The sequence below is a fragment of the Excalfactoria chinensis genome, chromosome 6 (assembly GCF_039878825.1).
Source record: "Excalfactoria chinensis isolate bCotChi1 chromosome 6, bCotChi1.hap2, whole genome shotgun sequence".
Classification (NCBI taxonomy): domain Eukaryota; kingdom Metazoa; phylum Chordata; class Aves; order Galliformes; family Phasianidae; genus Excalfactoria; species Excalfactoria chinensis.
The window spans coordinates 26,978,847-27,004,068 of record NC_092830.1 but is presented as its reverse complement, the minus strand read 5'-3'; the positions used below and the strand labels follow the sequence as shown (position 1 = coordinate 27,004,068).

The following is a 25,222-nucleotide window of genomic DNA, read 5'->3' as shown; positions in this document are numbered from 1 at the left end:
GGTGAGCAGTCTGAAGTGGCTTCAGGGAATGGCAGCTTTTGGTTGTAACTTTTCAGTGGGGTTTAGTGTTTGCTCAATGTGAAGTGATTCACCTGGTGAACTGAGGGTGAATCAAAGGTCTCTTCTGCAGTTCCTACTGCTTCACTGGGTTTCCCCAGGAGGATCTTTTAATTTCTGCCCTGGTTTATTTGGTCTTCATAAAGAAACATGCTGATAATGGTTCTTGCAAACTGCTATGGATCTGCCAGCAGAAGACTGGGTTATCAGAACTCAGGATGCCTCCCTCTCTTAAATTACAACTCCTAATATGTTTGAATTTCAGCAGTCTTTGGTTTTATTATCCTGTGTTTGTTGCTGTCCTCTTAGACTGTAAGAGCTTTCCTACATGCTGGAAGAAGGTGCAACTCCTCTAGTGAAATATCTTGTTAGCTTCTTACTACAAATTTTCTAATAAATACAGCTTTTTCTTTTGAACAGGATTCAGCTGCATGTTTAGCATTCTGCAGGTAGCACAGACTGATGCTGATAAAAATGACATGTTCGCTCTTGGCAAATGTTCTTGGCATTGAGGAAGAGGTGTCTCTGATCAGGGAATAAGAAGCTCAAGTCACTGGAGCAACTGTTGCACCAATCTTGCAGAACCCACAGCTTCGTTTCTCTGGGCTCTCAGCTGTCCCTGCAGCTGTGTTGGCTCCTGGGGCACATCGAGACCCTCAGCTGTCTGGGAGCAGCAGTGGGGCAGAGCAAAGCCACTTGCTGGCTCAGTGTGCTGGAGGCAGAGGAGCTAAGCTTCCCCGTCTCAGCAACAAAATTCAGTTTATTTTTAGAGGTTGGCTGGGTAGAGCTTTGCTCCATGCGGTGCTAAATTAGGGGAAGAAACTGTACCCAGGGATGTGCGTGTGTGTCCAGCTCTCTCTGAGGATGACTACAGATGGTAGTGGCTTCTCCTTCCTACCTTTTCTCCAGGGGCAGGATGAGCACTGCTTACAGCCAGTCAGTGCCTTCCACTGTTTGCACCCAGGCTGCATTAGTGCTGCTCCCAGCCTCCTTCAGTTCTGGAGCTCATTAGAGGAGGGATTGTTGGGGCATGGGGAACTGGTGCCAGCAGTGAAGGAACCTGAGCTGGGTCTGCATCTGTGTCCTGAGTGGGATGGCAAAATTGATGGAAGTGGGAAAGCTCAGGAGACTGCTCAGCAGTGAGGCGAATAGTGGGGCAAGGAAGAAGATATAAAATGCATGTGGGAAGAAGTTGGTTCCAAATTGTGCTAGTAGAGCTGCAGTCATAGGCATTTCTAGGCTTGTCAAGAGCTTGCTGGTGGCTGGCACAGCTCAGGTGGGCTCTTGAACAGAGTGCAGGAGAAAGGATCTTGGTCTGAGCCGTGAAACCAAATCTGCCTTGCTTCCCTGTAGGACAGTAACACACCCAGAGAGGTTCTTCAAGTAGCATCATTGAAACAAGTACTGCGGAAGACCTGAGTTGCTGTTCAGAGGCTCTGGGGGCTGGCACTCATAGGCAGTCAGGCTCCTGATGTGTACTACTGTAACAGAGCCAGATCAGGAGCAGCTGCAATGAAAAACCGCCCTGGTCCTCTTCCCTGGATTCGCTTTGTCTTGGCACCTCTCTGCAACTGTGGTTAGCCAATTCAGAGAGCAAAAAAGTCCCAGATTACTTCCTTTGTTGGAAGAAAAGCTTTTCTGTCAGTTGCTGGAAGCCTGGGGCTGCGGTCAGGGATGCTATCCTGTGCCTGGAGTAAAATGTCATCACTTCCAGCTACTCCTGGCCAGAGGTCACATCCTCCCACAATCCTGATCCTCCCTTCTCCCAGACCAATGGAGATTAACTGCAGCCCATTTCCTACTAGGATTTACCTCATCTGTATCTTCAAGGGGTGCAGCACAACTGGTCCTTCTGGCAGATGCAGCACCAAGTACTGGAAGGGATAGGCAGTGTCACTGTGACCAGCTGCCTCCACATCTGCCCAGCTGCAGCCCGGAACACATCTGAACTCAGCCAGGCGTGGCTGTGCCTCTGGTTTGCCAGCCTCCATGACACAGACCGTGTTCAAAGGGCCTCTGCGTATAGGAAGTAGTTTAACCATGGTTTTGTTTCAGCAAATGCAACCAGCCTCTGCATTGTTAAGAGTAAATGTCATACACCAAGGTAATCACATCTGGTTTAAAGCAAAAATAGTGAGGAAATGGGTGTTATGGTTAGAATGAGGTCTGCATCCTGAAGTCACTTCTCTGTAGCCAGGTTTTGTGTAGACCTACTAGATCAGGACTCAACTTGTAGTGGAGAATTAAAGTAAAGGTTGAGTGTTTGCAATGGCCCTGGTCAAAAGTATTTGGGAGGTGTTTTTCCTGCTTCTGAAGTTCTCCAAAATTCACTACCCTTTTTTTTCTGTTGTGCAGCCTAATAGGGATATCCTGATTGACTGCAGGTTGGGTTCTGCAATAATTTACACTTAGGATAAATCGAATCACAGCCCACCTTGAATGGAGCCTCTGTTTATCAAGAGAACAGCAACTAACTGCAGACAGCTGTATGGAGTTGGCCTCTCAATGCATGGTCAGCTGCCTCTTGAGGAATCTGATGCCACATATATGTAGCTGGGCCACTGTGCTTTTTCTGGTACTGCAGGCCAGTGCAAAGGAGCATATATCTGTAATGCAAATATACTTTCCATGACTCACTGCAACACTCATGAAACACCATCCTGTTATATACCATCCTGTTATCAGCAGCTTTCAAAGCTGTGCGATTTCTCCAGATCTTTGGCTGTTTCTGGTGTCAGTGGGAAGCAGAATTTTCGATTTTTCTGTTGTACGACATTAGATATGCTGTCATGCTATGCAAATGCTCAACAGCATTTTCATATGGCCTAGAAATTTCAGCTTTTAAAGCTGAAATGGCAAACGAGTCATCTTCCCTTTTATGCCTGTAGGACAGGAAAGTTTGAGGTGCTTGTATTTTTCCAATTAGACCACATTTGATATTGCTTTAAAGGATGCTAGACACGTACACTGATTACATATTTATCATTCAGATACAAGTCTTGCAGTCCCCTGCAGGCCTCTTTTAAAGTCAGCCTTAGCTGGAAAACACAGTATTTAAAGCCCTATCAATGCAGCCTATCAGGGTAACTAAATATTATGCATGGAGCAAAATATTTCCCTTTCATTATGAAAATAAGTGTTCTCACAGTGTTAAGCATGAAGCGTGTTGTTCAAAAGATGTGATCAAGACATCAAAGAGAGGGAAATTATTAAGATAGCGTGAACTGAACCAGCTGCCTTTCCTTTGGTAATTAAGAGACAATCTCATGCATTTGCCTGCTGAAAACACAAACTTTCTTCTTTCCCCTGAGAGCTATGTTCTGAAGTTGGAGTCATTTTAACACTTTTAAATGAGCTGTTTAATTTTACAGTCGTAATAAGGCTTAGCAAGAGGCAGCAGTCAACGTGAGCACTGTGCTGTAACACGGCTCGTTAGTCTTCAGAGCACTGAAAAGGATCAGCACGGTTTTCTCCCCTGTTCTGGGTGTGAGGAGGTGATGTGTTGGTAGGGGTCTTTGCTCTATCTGACCTGGCCAAAACGTGTGCCCAAGTGTGTCACATAGGATGGGCCCGAGGGGAAGTTTCCCTGGTGCTTAAAATTGCATGTATTGTACAAGCATCCTCCCAGACTCCCTGATGAGGAGGGTGAAAGCAGTCAGCCTCTGGACTTCCCTGTGGCGGTGCATAGTGCAAAGCTGTCTGCTTAGTAGCTGCCCTTTGTAATTGGCTTCTTCTGTGTTGTTCCTGCTACATGGTCCAGAAGACAAGGTATGAAAGGTATGGGTGTCATGGCCTTTGTCTCTCTGGGATCTGCCTGCACGAGTTCTGTGCCCTAAGCCTGAAGCTGGACTGGCTACCCACAGCACAAAGGTTTGTCCTTCTCTGGGGCCTGGGGATGAATTATATGGAAAGGTCCATCTCCTTTGAAACATCAGACTCTTAAAGTAAATGTAAGGGAGTATTTGAACTGTGGCTTCCATGAGAGCAGTTTGAGGACAAAACACTATGGTGATCCATTTTATGGAGCACCATGAGTGTCAGCAGGCATGGCTTCTGTTCTTGTCTTCACCGCCTGCCATGTGACCATTGACAAATCACTTGTGGTCTGTTTCTTTTTCTTCTGTTTTCTTATTTCTTTTAATCAGTGTGGCAAAATTACTTTCATGAGGGCTCTAGTAGCTGCTCTTGTTTATTTGCATGAAGCAAACTGCCTTTTCCTTGTCTCTTCCTTCCTTTCCTCAGTTTTGCAGGGATATGGTAGTGTTCTTCCATTTCTTGTCTGATGCTTTCAGCTTAGCAAGTACGAGGTTCCTTCACAGATTGTACGAGGAACACGTGTGTTCAGAAGGGATGGTACTAGCAAATTTCATCCTTACCTGTCTTGAGTGGGCATGTGGCAGTGGTGATGCTGAGTTTCTGCAGTCATATTGGGGATTATTAGATATAAAACCTGTGCTGGGGTGAGACTGAATCTCCTGGTTGTACTATGCTTTTGTATCCTGTGGTGAGGCTTTGTTCTCCCTGCTGATAGAAGCTGAAGTTTCAGGTAAGAGGGAAGGTCAAAATTACTTCATTAAAGCTACTTATTTTTTTTTCCCCGTTTCTCCATCAGACAATTCTGTGGCTGGAGGTAGTGGAGAAACTACCATGTATGCACTTTGTGTCAGGTTGTTAGTTTGTTCCTGAAAAAGTTCCCCTTGTGCTTTCTTCCCTAAAGTTACTTTCTGTTTTTGTGCAAACGCGTGCTATAACTCCATCAACTTCTGCGGATGTGTGTTGCTTCGTATGTGGAATAATATTGTGTGATGTGCTTGACACTATCCTCGCCAAGCCCTGTGGGCTGAGAGATGTCAGGAAGGGGAGAAGAAAACACCACAGCTGCTTAAAATTCTAACTGAGAGATGGATCAAAAGAAAAACTCAGTGGAAGCTGAGGCTGCTCAGGGAAGCTAAAAATTTTGCTCCTTTAATCAGAATTAGAGCTTGCCAGCGGCAGAGTCTGTCAGTGATGTTTAATGCCATCTCCCTTTGTGTTTTGGGAGATGAACTGCTGCCTCAAATCCACTGAGACCTGGCTTCAGATTGGGCTGTGCCACTTGTGGAGGCTCAGAGCCCTGCTGCAGCTCATGGGTCACAGCAGCATCTGTTTGTCAGAAGCCCCATTGTGCGTAATGTGGTCCCCAAATTGTACGTTATGCCTGCTGTGGGAGAGCTCCTGTCTGGAGTTAAAGCCACTGCGGCTGAGAAACACTCGTTTTTAACTCCAGTTTTGTGGAAATAATGGAAACCAAGGAATTGTGGTTTAGATATTGTCATGGTTTTGTAATTTTTGCTGTATAATCATCTCGTATCTTTAAAAAAGAAAAAGGGTTTTTTTTTCCCCTTCTGAAGAGCAGGTAGAAAAGGATTTTTATATGAAGCTGTACCCTCTGGAATCAAATGGAGCGTCTTCTGCAGAAACTAAAAGCAGTGCTGAAAAATACTGAGGGCAGCAAATAAGTTGTTTTAATTTGTTGGGGAGTGGGAAAAATTTTGGAAGGAAGTCACTCTCAGTTCTGATCAGCCTTAACATACAAAAGAAGAGATTATCTTTATGTGTAACATAAAAAGGAGCTCAACCAAAGGCCAAAATAACCAAGCAAAGGGAACATCAAGTGTTTAAAACAAACACCCCAAGCTTTAAGCTTCTCTCTGATCTCTGCCATTAAAATTCTCTCTTTCAGCCTATTTGATAGAGAAGCTGCCTGTCCCTTGGATAAAAGAGAAATTCAGCTTGAAGTGAAATCTGCATTGGGCACCCTGGTGCTGCAGCTGTGCAGAAGGGAACTGCAATGGCAGGAGGCAGCACTGCCTCCCCTATCCCTCTCCCCATCTCATGTACCCATCACTGCTTCATTCTGCCCTATCGAGATGAATATGACAGAGGCATGCAGCCCTGATACCTGCAGGGTGAGAAGGTGTCTGTATTGATTTCTAAGTCCAGGTGTTTTAGTTTGGAGCCACTGCAAACTTGTGCTCTGGGCTATTGTGTTGTCAGCAAGCAGCATCTCAGCCATGTGACAGTCCTATCACTCACTGGTAGCTTTTCTTCCTATCTTTCTTCTGCAGTTCTTGTAGGGCTCCATCATGTGAATGTGTCATACATGGGGCAGCATGCAACACAGGGGTGGTGCTGGAGGTAGGGGTCCGAAATAACAATGAGGGAAGAGCAGAGCAGCTGGGTCTCAGGCTCTGTGCTCCCCTGGGCTATATACGTGACTTAAGGCAGCTGCAGGCTCTGCTGGCACTTACTGGTGATGAAGGCTTATAGATTTTGCACAAAATCCTTCTCACCACAATGGGCTGAAGGAGGAATCTGGCACCTGGGTTTCATGTGCGACTCCTCTCTGTGAGAAAAACAAATGTGTTTTCAGGGCCTGTGATCAGAGGATCCTGGCCAGACCTGGCAATCATGCTATTTGTTACAGCCTGGTTACTAATCCCAGTGCTAAGTTTGACCCTTAAGCTTTTTGTTTTTATCATGTGCTTTGATATGGTTGTAAAAATACTGACTGGCTGGCAGAGCTCCAGGGGTTTGCTTTATATTCTAGCAACTGTGAAACAAATGTGTTTAAAGTGCTTTTATACTCCAGGATATTGTCTTTTTTGTTTCCCCTGTAAGTGTTTACTCCTGTTCTTGGAATATCTCTGTTGTCCTCTGCAAATCATGCAGAGCAGGTGCTCCCCAGGACTGTCTTTGCCCTGGGCATCAAACTGAGTGTATGGAAACGCAGGCTTTTGGTGGAAGGTGCTGTCTGTAGTAGAGGTGATCAGGCAGGGGGTAGATTGAGCTATGGGAAGCCTTCCTTCCTCTAGTGATGTTGATCTTGTGCTGTTTGCCCTATCAGATGCGTCTAGCATATGAATTTCCTGAAGCATCTGACACCAGGCTATCCCATCCTTGTGTGTCTGAGGGCATGCACACAGAGGGAGCAGATAAATGTTCTAGGAGCAAATCCTTGTGTGTGACTGAATTCCTATGTCCCCATGCTGTGCGGGTCAGCAGGCTCCTATTCCTTTCTCACCTTTCCTCCAAAATCCATGGGGATGGGCAACGAACATCAGGAAGTTAAGTTTTACTGCTTGGAGGGGCAGCTTTTGTTGAGTGGGGTGTTTTGCTGCTGCATTTCAGCAATGTATTCTCAGTATTATTCTGTTGGTTTGATTTCAGAATTATTTAAAAAGTTGTCAGAGTATAAATATGTCCTTGATACTTACTTCACAAATCTGTTCAGCCTTCATTTTTGTGAATAATTGTCTGCTGACTCCTGACTCCTAATCTCTGCTCTAAAGGGTCCCTAGAATTGGTTTAACTGCACCTGCCCTTCAGATGCTATTTCCATATGGTCTAGAGAACCATTCAGTCTCATGGGTACTGTGTCCAAATTCTTTTAAGTTACTTCTGGAGAGCTTTGTGTAAGGAAACACGGCTACTGTCTTGCTTCTTTCCTGCCAAACTCTTTCATCACATGGGAACATTTGACACCTGAAGAGTGTGCTTGCCAGTGTCGAAGTGAATACATAGGCCTTGCTTCTCCTTGAAGGCAGGTACTCAAAGAGTCAAGGGTCTAGGTAAGGCATAGGAGAGTTGAGCTATATGTTTTCCCCCTTGGGTAGGCTTCATGCTTTGTGGTAGGCAGCCGTGCAGTGCGCTGCCAGGAGTCTTCTGTATGTCCTGCTGCAGCCTCAGCTTGGGGAGCTGAGCTCAGTGCTGGTCCTGGGCTGGTGTGTGAGGAGCTGCTGGGAGGGTCTGGACGCCATGGGATTCTGATTGTGGTGTCTTAACTTGTTCCAAGCACTGCTAATAATTAAACAAATAAAATGATTAGCCAGAAAATAAATTCTGTTCATTGGAAGTGTGTTCCAGAGGAGTTTTATAGGGCTGGAATAATATCTCGCCAGTCAAATAAGTATTGTGAAGAGGAACACAGTAGCTTGGTCAGCAGTTAGTAGGAGGGAGCAGCCCAAGGCTCAAAATAAACGTGGTGTGAAAATGCCCCTTTTTAAATAGCCCTATTTCTTTATTTCCTTGGGATTAAAAATCTTACCCCCCAAATATTCTTTCTGTGTCTTGAGCCTGCCTATCTCATGTTTATGTGTCTTAACTGCATGTGCCAATGCTGGCATTCCCAAGGGATGATGGTTTGTAAATTCTCTCAGCATTTCACTTCATTGCTTCGTGGCTCTTTAAGACTTAAGTGCGAAGTTATCCTGAGATGTTTTGCTTCACTTCTTGGTCAAATTGTAGTAATTAGGAACATGGTTTAGTGGGCAGTAGTAGTAGTAGGTGGACAGTTGAACTATAGGCAATCTTAGAGGTCTTTTCCAACTTAATGATTCTATGACTCTGTGAAATTGTATCCCACCCACCACACCTCTAGATGTCCTACAGCTTTGAGACAGTACATGGTGCAGAGTAAAAGAGACATCTTTAGAATGGTGATACTGTTTCAGGGGTGACACTTCAATTGAATTTTCTTTTGGAAATGTGATGGTTCTTTTCAAGGCTATGCCCTGATGTTTGCCAAACAACTCTGTAATGTTTACAGTTAGAGTTCAAAAGGGGCCTCTCACACCCTCCACCCCTGCATCCATCCCCCAGCACCAATGGCTAATGTGTGCTCACTTGAAGTAAGAGTTAAAGTCAAGATTGTCTGGCTTTCTCTGAGCCCTGCCTGCTTCTGTGGAGGGGAGACTAGTACTTGAGATACACAGCCAAGCCCATTTCTGTGGTTTCTTTTGGGGGAAAGATGTTTTCTTGGCAGTTGGTGAAATCACATGAACACAAAACCAGTGGAGAATCTCAGCTCATGTCAATAAAAACCAAGGAAGGGCACACAGATACTTCTTGATATTACCATATTTGTTGCACACAACAAAGGCAGGGAGAATAAGAAGTACCATGCAACTGAAGTCAGCATTTGCTTCACTGGAGTAGTCTCAAAATAGCCCTTCAGAAAGGATCGCAAAGGTGGATGCAAAAACACTGACACAGAGAAAACTCTGCTTGAGTTGGGTTTAGGAACAGATCTAGAGGCTGTTTGCACAGATAGAGATTTACAGATTGAGACTGGAGAGTTTTTTTATGTGAGGTGGGAGGGATTGTTTTGCCTTCCTGAAGGAGGTCATGGGTGCATTGCAGTCAATCTCTGTCAGCTGCTGAACAGTGGCATTTCTTTCCAGGCTGGTTGCAGTAACTGTGTTTCTGCAGAGGAAAGATGAGAAGGGGATGGGAGTGCAGCTGGCTGGAAAAATGTTTGCAGTCGTGCATGAACTGACTGCATCCCTTCCCATTCCCTGCTTAGGAAACACAGATCATTGGAAAATGTTGCTGCTGGTTTCTGTGGGATGAGGGAAAACCCAAGCCTCACATGCCAGATGTCCTTTCAAGGGGGGAAAAAAATAGAGTGACATGGCTGGGATATTATTGAGATTGTTTTTTAATGTCACACCTCGATGGAGTCTGAGGTTATTAACTGGGGGGATTGACTCTCAGTATTGTGGCCAGATGCAGTGGTTGGCTGAACTCCCTACCTTTGGAGCTCACTTTTAAATCATACTTGGATAATCTTCCCTGCCAAGGAGCTTTGCAGTTGAGCAGTGTGCTGGAGCTGAGGAGGGCTCCATATCAGCAAGCAGGCAGCAAGGCCTCTGAGTGGCATTTCCAGGCAAACCATGGGCTTGTTGAGCTGCCAGGTCTGCAGGCAGGAATTTGGGCCTCTCCAATAGATGGGGTTTCTCTGAACTCTTGAAAAACTCTTTAGCATCCTACAAATGGTGTTTTCTCAGTCTTGCTTCTTAAATTAGTGGGGCAGAAATGGAGCTAGTTAGCTGGAAGGGGTGTGCCTTTCTTCCATTTTTCTGTCACAGTTTCTCACTGTGGTAGTGGTTTGCTGACTTGGAGAGTTGGTGACGTGCTTGCTTGCTGTGACTCCTTATAGCTAAAGCTTCAGATGCAGTGTAGTTGGTGGACACATGGCAACCTCTAATGAATCCTGGCTGCTGAGTGACTGCAGTTATGACCCAACTTTCTTGCCACTGTAGAGGGGCTGTAGGTCTGGAAATGTGTGTAGGCTACCACAGCTGTTGCAGTAAGTGAGCCAGTGTGGAGAGGATTCAGCTGCATCCAGAGAAGTTGGTGGGATCACTGTTGTGATCTCCACAGACTGTTCTGTCTCTGCCCTTTACTTTCCAGGAAGACTTCCTGTCTTGAGGAGATGAGAACTTTGCTTTGCTCTCATGGATAAGTTTCATGATTCCAGTGCCTAGAAAAAGGATACTTGCTGAGGAGATCTTATGGGACCACCAGGAACTGGAAGTGCTACACTTTTTCTGTAAGACTCACCTTGTATTTATAAGACTTAGGGAACTTTTTAGTTGTGTTTGTATGGCTGAGAAAGAAGCTCCAGAAGCCTTCCAGGAAGCAGATATTCCCCTTTTTTGTAGCATGGACATGTGGGTCCCAGAGGCATGCCAGTCTGGGTTTCACTCCCATCCAGGACAGTCCTGGGCTTCTCACGATGCTCACAGAGAATGTTGATGGGAGCAGTGGTTTTACCCTGTGGTTAGCTGTGTCTCAGGGCTGGTGGTCATCCTCTGCTAAAAGTATTGTTCAGTTCTCCAGCTGGCTTCCTCTGCTTACCCTCAAGAACAATTTGACTGGTTAACAGAGAGGAGAGACCACAGGAGCCTGATGCTCTGTCTGTGGCTTTCTCATCTGGAAAAGCTCCTGCCTTTGCTTTGTCTGACTTCTTCTCTTCCCTCAGTGAGAACAGCCATGGTAGCTATGTCAGAGGGGGGTTTGTTATCTCTTAGTGGAGTCTTTCTCAGTGCTTTCTGCTTCCAGTGGGCTTTAGTTGACCTAGGAGCAGGTTCCTGCCCCAGACTTTGTCAGGGGGCTGCAAGCAGAGATGGGCCTGTGGAAGATGCCTGGAACCTGGAGATCTTTGCCCCGCCATTTCTAGGACAGTCCCTCTCTGGTGCATGGAAACAAATGGAAAGGGAAGCAATATGCTGGACCGTGCACTGCTGTGGCTCTTACCAGAGCCTGATTGTAGCACATATCTTTATGTCTGTGCTAATGTTGTCCCAAGCCAGCAAGTGGTTTATATTTGAAGAGCATCCATCTAATGTTATTGAAGCCTTAAGGAAAGGCACAGTGGGCCAAACCTTGCCGATTTTACTCACGTCTCACATGGTGAGATTTGATCCTCTTTGGACATATCTCTACTCAAAAATGGCTGTGGAGGAGAAAAAGGAGGCGGGGGAATTACAACACTGAAAGAAAATCCCAGCTCTGCCCTGGGCCATTTTGCAATAAGATGCTTTAGAGCGTGAGTTACGATGCCGTAAGTCGCACCTCATGCGTTTCGTGGCACTCAGCCGACTGCTTCGTGCCCTGCACACATAGCATGGAGAATTTTGGCTCGGCTTGCCCCTGGCCAGCTCAGCCCTCAGGCAGGGATGTCTGGATGGAGGTAGCTGCAGTGTTTGGCTCTCCCCCTCCTGCTGCTTTCTATTTCATTTCTCCCTTTGGCTGTCAAAATTGTGGTTGTTTGGGACAGGCCTGGCATCACTCTAATCCACTTCAATTTTGGTGTGTCCTTGTCTGATAAGCAGAACTTTGGTCTTAGCGAAAGTCACAGTTGTGTTAGGTAACTATGGAAGTTTCACGTTGCTCAATGAGTTACCCCTCTGGGAATGTTTAGGGCAGTAAGGGTTGGTGTTTGGGAATGGCAAGCAAAATTGAAGCCTGAGATGGATTAAGCAGTTATTGAGCATATCTATGTTTTATCTTCTTCCCAGGCTCTGTGAGCACGTTACTGCCTGCCCAGGGTCACTGAATGCCCAAGCTGGCTTAGTGCCGCTGGTGTGTGGACAGTTGGGCCTGGCCTGCTGTCAGGATGTTGTTTCTTCTTATTATCTTTGCATATCTGCTTAATGGTAAGTTATAGTTGTGCCTACAGCTCCTTCCTGTGTTAGCACTTCATAAATCGGGATTTAAAATGCCTCTGGGGACCCAGGTTAAAAACTCAGAATCCTCTGAGTGAGGATTGCAGTCAGATCTTCATTTTTAAAAGGGTCTGGCACTTGGTAGCATTACGTCGTAGGTAGTTGGGCCCAGTGACTGGGGCTGAGATATGCAGCAGGGATGAGTTCAAAGGTCCTACCAAGCAGAGTAGCTGTATTTAAGTGATGCTGTGCTGGGGCTAAGAGCACCCTGCCAAGTGTGGAGCTTAAGAGTGTCAGTGGGACTGACCCCACTGCATGATCTAGCATGAATGACTGGTGCTGTGTCCTCTTGGCATCCATATGGGCATCTCTGCACTGTTTAGGTATCTCCTACATTGTGTCTGCCTTAACTTCAGCCTTGTGGACGTCAGGTATTTGTCTGCCATAGGTTCCTCCATTCAGCAGAGAGACTTCCCAGAGACCTCCACTCCACTTTAGCCATGTACCTGGAGAAAGATCTGAGATGAGTGGCTTTGACCCTTTTGAGATCCTAACTTCAGGTTAACATCAAATTTCCCCCAAACTTGAGTAGTAAATTCTTGCTGTCACCAGGTGCTGTATGTGCTGGGTGCAGCTGAGTTAGTTCTTGAAAGCCTGCTGTTACAGACAGTAATTTTGCTGGGCTTTGGGTGGTCACTTAAACAGATTTAATAGAGCTTCTTTCTATGGAACATTAATAATTCCCTTAAAGTGGCTAAGAGTGGGAGAATGTTCATGTTTGAAGATTGGAAGGAAGAGGTTTATTTATTGTTCCAAGGCTCTGTAAACCCTGAATTTGACAGAAGTGTAAATGTGTACGTTCACTCTGCTGATTCACATTTTATTACAGGTTTCAGCAGAACTTATAATAAAGGCATGGCTCTAAAAGGCCAGTTTCTAAGGTGACACATGCTGACTTGCAGCCACGCACTCTCCTTCTAAAAATGAGTAACTCCTTGAGTATGTGTGGGCTGTGGTAGGTAAATGAGAAGGAACTGATGTGGTTGGTGGTTGCTGTCACTATCACCCCGACAAAGGGAAACTGGGTGAGGGATGGAGTCCAGCATGGGCGCCTAACGACACATGCTCTGCTGTAAGGTTCCTGTATTTGCAGGCTTTAAAGGGGGAGAACCATGCAGGGCAGCAATGTGTGAAGCTGCCCCAGACTGAGGAAGCGCATCCTTTGTGTCCCCGATCCATCCGTGCACAGCTTGCCCATCCGCAGAGCCCACAGCCTGGTGTGCTGAATGAACGTGTCCTGGAAACCTGCGAGAAGGGCTGTGTGTGTGTCTGCATGTGTGTGGCCTGGGCTGCAAATTGCAGAGTTGGAGTGGGATGTGTTGAGGCTGTCTGGGATAGTCCTGCACATCTGGGGTGGGAGGGTGTTCCTGCGAGTCGGAAGGCAGGAAGCCAAGCGTGGGAAAAGGAGGGAAAAGGATTGTGAGAAGGGGAGGAGGAAAGGAAAGGATAGAGACAGTGGTTTGTCTTAGCAAAGAAGCAGAGGGATGGAGGGTGAGAGGATTTGGCAGTGTCTTCCTGAAAACCCTCAAGTTCCACAGGAAGAAGGTAATTTTGAGTTTTAATTCAGTGTCACGTCATCACTGTTGAGAATCTGCCCTGTTCAGTACTCATCAGTTCTCTTGCTTTGGCCAGAAGCACAGGAAGAAATAAACAGAGCTTCCCACCTTTGCTTTCTCTGTAGCACTTCACAGTGAAATTTGGATGTTCTCTGAGTGACTTGGAACAAAATCATCTACTTTCACAGTTCTCACAAGAAACTTGGATTTCACCAAAGCCTGAAGTGAAAGGTCACCACAAGGAAATAATTTTTTCCCTGTAGTTTCACCATTGCATCTTTCTGAGGTTGCGTATCTTTATATTCCCTTTTTAATTAGATATGTTTTAACATTCTCAGTATTGTTCCGTGAAGGAAAAAGTGCAGTTGCAGTCAGAGCTACATGCATACAGTCGTGCAGACTGTATAATAGAGGATCTGCATGCATTGCTTACTCGTTGAACTGTATTTACAGATTGAGGATAAGTCTCTTGATCCACCACTTAATCCAAACTACAGAGACTGGAGTTTTTCAGAGTTGTTGTTTTCATGGTTACTGAAGCACTGTACCTCTCAGATCCGGCGTTTTGAGTCTTGGGGTCTTTTGGTTTACGTGAACTCTTTGTTTCTCTTTACTCAAAAATAAGAAGAAAAAGAAATCCCTCTATTCTATGGCAGAATCCCTGGAGAATTTCCATTATTTGGACTAAGAATGTCCCAGAGCTTTGTCATTGTTCTAAAAGGGCCTGGAGCAGTTCTGCTCTCTTTCCCAGGCCCTCGCATTGCTTTTCCAGCACTATGTTTGGGGGTCATATGTAAGGTTACAAATCATAGCTGCAAGATTTGCATGCAAGTGTTGGTGCAGTGCATGAATCCCTAATGCAAGAAACCTAAATGAAGGCTGGATTTTGGGATAACTGGAAGTTTTTGGGATTTGAGTAATAGGTTGTGTACTTACAGAGCACAAACCTGCCCCGTGCTCCAGTGTTGGGAAAACACCTCTGTGCAATGGTACAACCAGTGCAATCCATAGATGTTGCCCTCACCTCCACCTCACTTCTACGTTTAGCACTGGTGCTGAGCGCCTCTGTGCTGAGCCGTGCTCTTCAGGGCTGATCTGTGTTTCTTTTCAGAACGAGTTCAGCTACAAACCAGTTTCTAAAACCAGTCTAATGAGAGAAAGGCAGATTTTGTGTTCAAGCAAAATCTGACAGTTAAATTTACACAAAAGACCTGAAATCCCTGTCAAAGATGGTCAGTTTTGCTAGGCTGATATTTTTCTCAGATCTCTTTACTTTTTAAAAAGGAGTTTCTATTATTTTACCAGAAAACTCTCATACTTTGGGGTTCTCATGAAACAGTGATCACCTGCTGAGAAGAACGACACAAGCACTGAGTTAAAATAGTTCGTAATTCTACAGAGGTTTCAGATCTAAGAGGCAATAAGCCGAAGGTTTTTTGCCTTCAAATACAGTTGTATTTTTTTTTTTTGCTAGCTTGCCTTAGAGAGCCTCTTTCAGACCCAGCTGGGGTATACGGGAAGGCTATGAAGAACTCAGGTTTCACAGAGAGCATGCAAGTTCTTCCATTGTGATTGCTCTGTATTGTGTTTTTAATGGTCTATCAATTCATAAAATGGCAGAAACTCAGTCTCAAGTTTATTCTGCTTCACAAATTGTCCACCTGCATTTACTACTTCCACACGCAATGGAATTGAAATGGAATGGAAGCAGAAATATGATTCTGTGTTGTACTCTGCACAGATGGCTCTGTCTCCCTTGTGCATGTGCATGGCTCTAGTGGGAGGATGTTTTCCTCTTCCCGTGTAGGGAGGCTGCTGTTCTGTTTCCTGAAGCTGTGAGGTGATAACCAGGGTAACAGTGTGGCTTTACTGGTCCTGTTTCTTCTTCTTCTGTATGCTCCTTTTACTGGATGTCATAGAGAAAAGATAGGAGCCTTGACAGGTCTTTTATGTGATGCAGAATATCAGTTAAAAAACAAAGCCCTTCTAATACAGCACATACCTCATGCCTGTGAGAACTAGTTATGTTGTACTCTGCTATAACACACCTAAGAGTGAGATCAAATGAAGTAATCAGAGCACCAAGCAAGTCCAGGTCTGTGGCCCTCTGAGTTACTGTCATTGATTGCAGAGGGAATTTCCATGTTTTACCTTTTTGTGCCTCTCAGGGCCATGCAAATGGCCAAACAAAGAAATACAGTGGAGAGAATTTTATCCCTTTGGCTTAGCGCTCTGGCTGCACGTGGGACTTGTTTAGCATCTTTGTAGCAGGAAGGTGCTGGTGAAGGCCTGGTGCAGTTAGAGCTTAAGAATCCAAACTGGCAAAAGCCAAAAAAAATCCTGAAATGTAAAGATGAAGCTAAAGAGAATTTGAAACCATGGACTTGGAAACCTCATCCATTTACTAAACATAACAATAAAAACAGGAGGCTAAATCTGCTATTACTCTGCCTGTGCAAACACAGTGAGCTGGATTCATTGTTCTACCTCAGCCCTGGTCTTTGTCTGATCCATACCCATGAAGCTGGGAAAACAACAAAAAAAACTCTCTCTGTGAGCCTCTGTACTCTGTGCATCCTCAGGGATGGCTGCTGGCTGCCTGAAGGCTGTTGTTTGCTATTCTCCTGTCTAGGTGTCAGGATTTGGGTAAGAAAACAGGCTTTCAGCCTGGGTAATTCTTTGTTGAGAGGAAGACCCGTGCCCATGGAGGTGAATGCAGCAGTGGTGGGATTTTCTGAACTGGAATGGACCCAACTAGATTCCAGAGTGTGGCAGGATTCACAACTAGAAGTGAGTTTATTTTCTTTGTATATTGAGTGGATCCGATGTGATAGAGCTGAATAGGCAAGCAGCATTAATCTGGCATTAATCCTGTTGTGTTGCCATTCACAGCTGTAACAAGATCCTCAAAGAAAAGTAGTGGAGGAAGGAAAACGCTCCTCTCCCTTTGTTGTTTTTTCTCTCTGTATGTTTAAGTAGACTGTCTCATTTCTTCCTTCCCAGTATCTTGCAGCTCTGCTTTGCTTCCAGACCTTAGGTACGTGCAACATCTGCCTGCTAGACCCGTGGGTTGTTCTGGCCTTTTCTCAGTTACACTTCCCCCGTTGGTAATGGAAAGGTGAGCCCTGCTAAGGGATGTCTGTGAAACCACATCTGCTCTGGAGGAGCCAGACGCCCACAGCTGCACCAGCCCTGCATTCAGGGCTGCTGTGCACCTACCACTAGAGCAGTTCTCCCATTTCCTTGTGTTGTGTGTTTCTACCGAGCACCGTCTCACATTCCCAGGGTGAGAACAGCTCTGGCCTGGCTCTGAGACTAGCCTTCCCTTGGCCCTGGCCTGGCTTAGCTGCAGTTCCCCAGAGGCCATTGTGCTGAAAGGTGACATCATGGTGTAGCTCTGGTGGTGGACACACCGCGGGTGAAAGGTCTGACTTCATCTCTGTGGGAATTTCTCAGGTCTCACTGAGCTTTTTAGGGTCTCTTGGATGCTGGCAAGCTGGGCAAGGAGCCTGAGCTGTGCTTGCTGGATCCGGAGTCAAATACAAACTTTCCGAAAGCTTGAACCTGATCCGAGCCAAGCACAGGCACAGGTGGTGTGTGTGGGATGAGGCTCTGTGCTCTGATGCTGAACTGTGGGCTTTTTCATGGCCATGATCTGTATAGAGCAGTAACTGGAGACCCTCACCCTGTGTATTCGGGTATAGAAACCTTGGTACCTGTGTCTTTTTTTAGGCAAAAGAATGTACGCAACATCAGCCATGATGCTTCTGGGACGCATGTAGACTTGCTGATTTAGCTTTATGGGCGCAGCAAGTGTTTGCTCTGGGCTGTTATCCCTCCAAATTTGTGTCTGGGTCAGCTCTGATTTCCACTCACTGGAGGCTCTTTGGCATTAAAATAATTATGCAAATGGTAAATTGGTGCAGTGCCTGCGCTCCTGTAATTTAGGACACAACCATATGTTGACTTGGTGGATGGCTGCTGCAGTTTGTGCTGTTTTGGTATAAACTCCAGCAGCTAAACGAATGAGCTGAAATTGCCACCAGTTTTGCAGGAGCTGTGTTGGTTCTGACTGAAGTGGAGCAGGGAGTGTTCACATGCTGAGCTCTGCTAGTGGGAAGTTTCCAGCTTGCAAGCTGCGATAGCATCTGAACATGAGGGGGAAGGGGAGGATCTTTTCCAACTTGTGATTCAGTGGAGGACAAACATCCAGTGCTTTAATACAGGGCTTTGAAGACACTGCCATTCTCCAGGATAAAAGGGGCTATCATGATGGTATCTGCATACAAATTGCACCATATTGTTGTTTGTTGCATTCATAAAACTTTTAAGAAAGTATTTACTGTAATTACTTATTAGAAGCTAACAGTGCCCTCTGTTATGGGTACAGACTTGTTTCTAGTCAATGCTTTGGGATCTTTGCCAACCGCCTGCCTCTTTGTAGAGGTTCTTATCTTGCTCTCATCGCACTGCTCATTTCAGGCATTTATCTTCCACTCAGCTCATCTGATTGTAGGAAACCAAGCACTACCTTCTTAAAAGCCAATTGAAAACTCAAGTCACATGAGAGCAACCTGAATTCCCTACCTCTGGGTTTTGTGCCAGCTGGAGCTGGATATTTTTCCATTGAAAATGAGACATTTGGTGATAAAGTCATGCACAACAATATTTGAATTAATGTGACTGGTTTTGTCTTTGTAGTAGTAGGAAGTCATCTCTTGTTTTGTGTAGGCTGTAAAAGGAGAGCTGTAACTTTAGTTTGCAATAAATTTTCTGCTCTCCGATGTTTAAAATGGAAGTTTCCCAGAGCTAGAATTAAACGATAATTAGCAGCTGATAAAACTCCCTTGACATCCTGCACCTTCCTTCATGCAGCATGAATATTAAGAGCTGCTTGTTGAGCCCAGTTGCTGATTAATATTCTCCAGTTTGTGCAGGAGCTGCTCCTTGTTTCCTGCAGGAAGGATTTATTTGAAAATACTTAGTAGGCTGAAAAAAACCTGCATTTGTGAAATGAAAAATTGAACTTCCTTCATAGCTGGGACATCCCAGGGCTGTGCAGTGAGTCCTTTGTAACATCTACTTCAATTGCTGTATGTTGTCGAGGGCTTGTTTTAAACATTTTTGGGATGAAGTTTTTGAGTGTCAGCTTCGTTTTGTCCCCTTCGAGGTCATAAATAGGTGTAAATCAGATAACCTGTAGCAGTTATTTATGGCATTTACTCACAATTTGTGATTGTGGTTACAGTGAATTTCTATAAAGAACTGTAGAAAAACATTCTTACTTGGCAGAGCTTGATCTTGACTCTCTGGTGGGCAGGACAATTACTGAGGACCAAGACCATACCCTTTAGTGCTGAGGAACGTCTCTGCTTTGTCTGAGCTGTGTCCACATCAGGGACATCTCTCCTTAACAGGCTCTTCTGTCCTGTGCCTGGTCTGTGAGCCATGCCTTGGGGGGCTCAGTTTTGGGTTGCCATCAAATGCCACGAGAAGCTCTGCCGGCACCAAGCGTGGGACGGCTCTGTATTTATCTGATATTTCCTGCTGCCTCCCTACCCCATGCATTTGTGTGACCTCAGGCTCCCACAGGACTGCTGTGTTCCTCCTCCCCTGGGATGCTGCTGATCACTTTGGCAGAGTCCCGTTACAAGATCTGAGCATTTAAAAAAAAATAAGGCAAAGTAAGCTGAAGTAATGTTTGCTGCTTGTGAGAAAGCTGCAGGTCTGGTTCAGGCAGCAGAAGGCAATAACCCCCAGACCCTGATCTCTAAAGGAGAGAAATGTGATAGCTAAGGCTTTTGAGACCTCTGGACTTTGCTTTCAATATTGTGCATTTTACAGATCTTTTCTGAGTTCTTGCAAACCCCTATTCCCTGTTATTTGAAGCTGTGGCTTCCCAGAAGCAATTTGATTTATGCAAATGAGCAAAGAAAATCAATGGCCATTTCAGCCCGTGCACCTGCGTCCCAGTGTGCAGGTTTTGAGCCTGTGCATCTATTGCTTTGCAGAACTCTGGGTTATGATTAAAGGCTTTTCTTGCTCCTGCTCTGATCTTCCTATGAAATAGAAGTCAATGCATCAGCATGCTATCCAATTTATCTTTTGCTGAGCTTGAGGAGAGCTAAGGCTCAAAGTGATTTACTTCCTGCTTTAAATGTGCCACAAAATCCTGGCTTGATTGCTAGTCAGTGGCAGTTTCCTTCTTGCAGAGCCTGGAGATCAGGGTCGGGACCATGTCTACCCAAATGCATTGGCTGGCCCTGAATGTCCCCTTGCACACAGGGCATTTCTATTGGGATGGGTGTGCAGTGCCACTTTCTGCAGTGCTGACCGCTTACAGTGAGGTCTGCTCCTGTCCAGTCTGGCGCTCAGTTGAGCAGCTTTTGAGGATGTGACTCTTGTGGGTTCTGAAGGGTAGCACAAGGAAGAACCCTCAGGTTCAAAATGCCTGGATGGCTGCGGCATGGTTTGCTTCTAGCCTCTGGAGAAAAAGATGTGTAAGTAAACAGAAAGGATCAACTCCATTTATACATGAAATATGTTCTCCTATCCTTGTCTCATTCCCTTTGTGAGAACTCAGGGCCAGAATTACAGTATCTGAAGTTGCTTTTGGATCACAGTCAGCTCCCATCTGTCATGATCTGTTTTTAATCGAATGGGTTTTCCATCTGAAAGTAGCTGTTGGACAGAGAACCAGCAGAAATATTTGTGTTGTGAATTAGCCCAGAGTGAAGCTGCAGCCTGGTTGGTTTTTGTTTTGTTTTTTGTGTTTGTTTTTTTTTTTTTTTTTTTTTTGTATAACAAACACATGGAAAAATATTCTTCAGTGCAGTGTGGCTGATCTGAAGGTTGGCCTCAACAGCTTCCTTCCCATGCTCTGACCTTTGGCTGTCTGCTCAGGTAAGGTCTTTAAAGAGGACCTGAGATCTTCTGTTACTTGTTCTGGTTACCTCTAATGGAGCAGATCAGCCCCGTTGTCACTGGTGTATAACAGGCAAAGAGGAAAGTGAGACGGCAGGATCTTCATGCTTTCTAGGACATGAGATTGTGCCTTTCTTTCCTGGTAGAAGAAGGCGGTAAAAAACCCCCAGTGGTTCTGATTCTTCAGCATCACTCCAGGAGGTTTTATGTGTCATTTTTAGCAATTGCCCAGTATCTGCACCCTGGGAGATGGGCTGGGGTCCTGAGGGAAATGGAGAAGAGGATGATGCTTGTCTGTTCCCAATTGGTGGGGGCAGAGCCCTTCACTCCTGGCAAGAGGGAGAGCTCCCACTGCAGCACAGGGGCTGAGGGAGGAGGGATGCTTTCCTGTTTCCTCTGCCAGATCCTTATCTCACTCCATATGTGAAATGTGGAAATTGCTTTAAAGACCCAGGAGCTGGGCTGGCTGGGATTTCCATTACGCTGGATTCAGGCAGTCACCCTCAGTGGCTCCATCCTTTGTTTACTCAAGTCTTGTGGTGTGTCTGTCATCAGGGCAGCAGGACCTGCACCTGGCCTCAAGGACAGTGCGTCTGAGCACACTTAGCTCTTGGATTTTCTTTTATATATATATATACATATTTAAATGTATTGGAGCTACTAGGGTCAAAAGGAAACATTTGTACAGAGTATATACATATATTTATGTATATGTATGTGTCTGTGTGTGCGCTTGTGAGTAATTTTTTATCATATCTTCTGATGAGTGTTTCTATAAGTTGATTGTACTGGGGCAGGACAAGGGAAATCCTGGGCTTATTCTGGACTTGCACTGCTTTTTCCATGGATGTGAGAGAACGACCTCCCCTGCTCTGGCCTGCTTTATATCACCTGTGAATCAGTCTGATAGGTACCAGAGGTGCTGAGCTGACATGTGTCAGCAAGGTTGGGCTGCTGTAGTGTCTGGGTGCATGACAGTGACTGTGTTATAGAGCTGTAATCCCTCAACCCCTTTGAGTTTCCTTTGAATGTCTTGTATGAACCAGAGCCTTGGGAAGGGCCAAGATCACATCTCCAGTAGAGAAGGAAATACTGAAGTCATGGGGTGGAAGATTGGAAGCTCACAATGGGTTGTTGCCTCAGGGCTGCAATAACTCTGCTGGTTGTGAAGTGGAAAACCACCATGAGCTCTCCTGAGACCTCTGCTGAAAGCTGCAGCAGGGCAATAGCTTTAATTCGGGCTAGTCCTGCACCCAGAGCTGTATTCCTCTGTGAACAGGAGTGGCTAGAGAGATGCTGAGTTTACCAGTTCTGATTGATCAGCCTTTGGACATACCCTGCTCTTCAGAACTCACGTCGACTTGTGTTTTCTTTTCTTAGGTCTATATCATCAATGTAACGTGGTCAGACCTGACCTCACAGATCATCTACCGAAGATACAGCAAGTTCTTTGACCTACAGGTAAGTCTGTCTTTTCTTACATAAAATATGGTTTCTACTCATGTTTCTAGTCATGTTTCCAGTTGGGATGCTCATACATTTATGTAAAGCTTTGTTCTTGTTTGGTCTATTACATGTCATGATCCTTCAGACTTTTCAGACTCTGTCCTTGTAGGGTACAAGATGAGTGGGTGGTATGCCCACTTGCATTGTAAAGACATTTAAAGCTGACATTTTCATGAATAGTTCCTATTGAGGAAGAAATCTAATTTTAAATACTTGAGATGCATTTAGAGAGGGAGCTACATTTTGGGTCCCCAGAAACTACTTATCCTGAATTGCTGAAAACAATGGAGCTTTTGCATGCTCCCACAGCAATTCAGTAATGAAGATGATGGTGGTAACCTTCTGTTCCTCCTTCTAGCCACCTACTCAGCCAGCCAGTGTCCTGGCTCCTACTGGTTTGTTCTAAATACCCAGTGTGGCTCCTGTGCTTTACCCCATGCCTGTGTATTTAGGTTTCATCGAAAACTTTTTGCCACACAGCTGCTGTGTGAAGTCTCCGGCCAGGAAACTTGGAAATGTAAATTACAAAGTTTCTCTGTGGGCATCAACTGCTTCATTTATGGTGCCAAGCTGCTGCCATGCACCTGCAGGGGTAGAGAGGGAGAGCTTTCTGGCTGGTGTCCTATTTAGCCAAAGCCCAGATCCACTGGTACCTTTGTGTAGGTACCGATAGACTATAATTGTATAATTTCCTGGGGTTGTAAAAACATCTGTTTGGGAACAAGTGAAAGCAGAAGCTGGGTTTGACAGGCTCCTTAATGTTGGGGGAAATGCAGATTTTGAGCTGCAGTTTGTGATTGGAGCTGGGCTGTGATTAGAATATCAAGCAACTCCTTACAGCCAGCATTAAGGTTGTACAGAACTTGCTGGGCTGCAGCCTGGGAAGTAACGCTGACATAATTTGCTATGATAAATTAGTAAAGAAACAGTTTCTCCCTTGGGTGCCTTGTCAGAAATACCTTGGGGAGCACTCATTTCATCACTGCTCACTGTTGTACTTGGACATCTGAAGTCTCTAGCCAATTTTAAGAACAATATTATGTTCTTCTGGCTTTTCTAGTGGAAGACTGGATCACTTTTATAGCTGGTTTTGATGTCCAGGTTTGCTGTGTGACTGGAAGGCCAAAGAAGGATGCTCTTAAGCCCCTTTCTACTTGTTACTGACCTGAAGCACCAGGCCTGCCAGTTCTGCTTTTATGAATCATATGTCTTATGTACAATGTGTCTGATGTGCTTGAGGCACTTCCTAAAGATGATCACAAACATTTGTTGTCAGCACGTGGCTTGTGCCCAGAACCATTTCTTTCTCTTTTATTTTTCTTTTTGCCCCAGTTCTGTTTTCGTGTGTATGTTCTTCTGGGTCTCCTGGCCTTTCCTGGTAGGTTTGAAAAGTTCCCATCAAGTGTGGAGTTATCAATGGGGTTAGTGTGTTGGACAGGAAATGATGTCTCAATCAGGGAGTGAGCCCTGAAAGGTCCCATTGATAAGTGCAAGGGGGCCTAGCGCCAGTGGAAAACTCCTGCTTGCACAACGCTTCTCCCCCCACGAGAAAATACGACAAGAAAGTAACAAAATTCCCTTCCTTAACCCTTTTCTTTCCTGGGGGTGCCTGGCAGGGCCACCACTGCATGAGCAATGACAGCCCTCTGCAGCAGCCTCTTCTTCCCTGGTGGAATGAGGCACTGCAAGTTACTGAGACGAGTCTTCACCTGGGGTTTCTGTAGTCCTGTCTGCAATCTGTAGGCATGCCACTGTGCCTATCTGTGCCTCAGTTTCCCAACTGTAGTATGGGGACAAAGCCCCTTATTCTCATGGTGCCATAATGTGATTTTAAAATCCCAGAGATTATTCTTATTTCTTCCTAAGCTCTTCGTGCTGCCAGAGCATCTTCTAGGTGAGGCTATGGAAATGGGCTGTGGATCTTGAATTGCAGCTTGTATTCATGATTCTAATTTGGAAGTCTGCAGTGGAGGCTAGAAAAATAACTGAAAGATCAGGGCATTCTGGTAAACACTTGAATTTTGAGGTACTGTTGGCTTCTCATGCAGTGGTTCTTGCTCAGTGGCAGCTGCTGCTTTAGCACAGCATATGCAGAAGCAGGCATTGAAAGGCTCAGATTGGAGCTCTGCAACCCTTCTTGCTCCCCATGCCTAATACTGGGTTAATGGCACCTCACATCTGGTAGACCTGCTTCTGGTGGCCCTTGCTTCAAGCAGCTGTGGCAGGGATACTTTCATAGCATTTACAGGAAGGCCCTTCTGGTGTTGTAAAGCAACCATATCAGGGTCTTGCAGCTGAGGATTCCCCATGTTTGCATCTGGCCTGTAGTGGTGATCTGTGCTGGGCTGCATCTTCCAAACTGATTCCCAGTTGTCTTAAGATTTGCTGAATGAAGAGTGATGTTTGCAATAGAAAGCCCAGATCAGAACTCTTCATCATGGAAACAGCTTGAAAGTACTGGACCCATTCCTGAAGCCTATGAGGGGCTGAACCTGGCTCTTCGTCATAGACTGTGCAACTGATGCTGGGGTTGCCATGTGTTTATTGGTGATGAAGTGATCCCTCCAGGTAAGGAGGTGACCTAGGATTTCCATGTTCTTGATGGAAGCCTGAACTCCTAGCACAGTGTGCCTAGTTGGACCTTGGTTGTGCAGCTTGGTACTATGCATGGCAGCATAGCCTTGGCAAGTGGTGCTATCACCCTTCTCATGATATGACCCTTCCAGCAAATGCTCAGCCAATTCACATGCACTGCTTGTATGCAAAACTGCTGGAGCCTGCAGCTTCACTCATCCCACTGTGCTCATCCCAGAGCTACACTTCTGCGCTTCCTAAGCCTGCATAGCCTGCATGTGTCTCATTTTCCCTCAGCTAAAGTGGAGGAACAAGGGCTAACTTGTAATCACGGCTGCAATGCCTGATGTTGGCAGTGACACTGGATAGGACCCATGGGAAAATGTAGGGGGCTGCCTAGGGGCAAAGAGAAGGAATATGAACAATTAATTTCACTATGGTAATTTCACCATAGCCCACCCTTCACTGAGTGGTTGTCTCTGCAGCAAATGGCTCAGAGCTTTTTGAGAACCTTTGTATTACATTCATTTTTAAATGCTTCTTAGTAAATCTTCT

At 45.5% G+C, this 25,222-nt stretch overlaps 1 protein-coding gene across 8 annotated transcripts in view; it reads left to right on the top strand.

The window, feature by feature from the left end:
* SH3PXD2A (SH3 and PX domains 2A) overlaps nucleotides 1–25,222 on the top strand; it is a 229,776-nt gene that overhangs the window by 17,631 nt on the left and 186,923 nt on the right. For 6 of the 8 annotated variants that reach the window (XR_011904232.1, XM_072340996.1, XM_072340994.1 and 3 more), the window contains exon 2: nucleotides 21,968–22,048. Coding sequence is in view for 4 of the 8 variants with exons in the window: in XM_072340994.1 (XP_072197095.1) it covers nucleotides 21,968–22,048 (81 nt within the window). In the remaining 4 variants the exon portion in view is untranslated. Of the gene's footprint in view, nucleotides 1–11,900; nucleotides 12,039–16,295; nucleotides 16,454–16,666; nucleotides 16,701–21,967; nucleotides 22,049–25,222 lie in introns of all 8 variants that reach the window. The other 2 variants (XM_072340995.1, XM_072340992.1) reach the window with 2 other exon arrangements.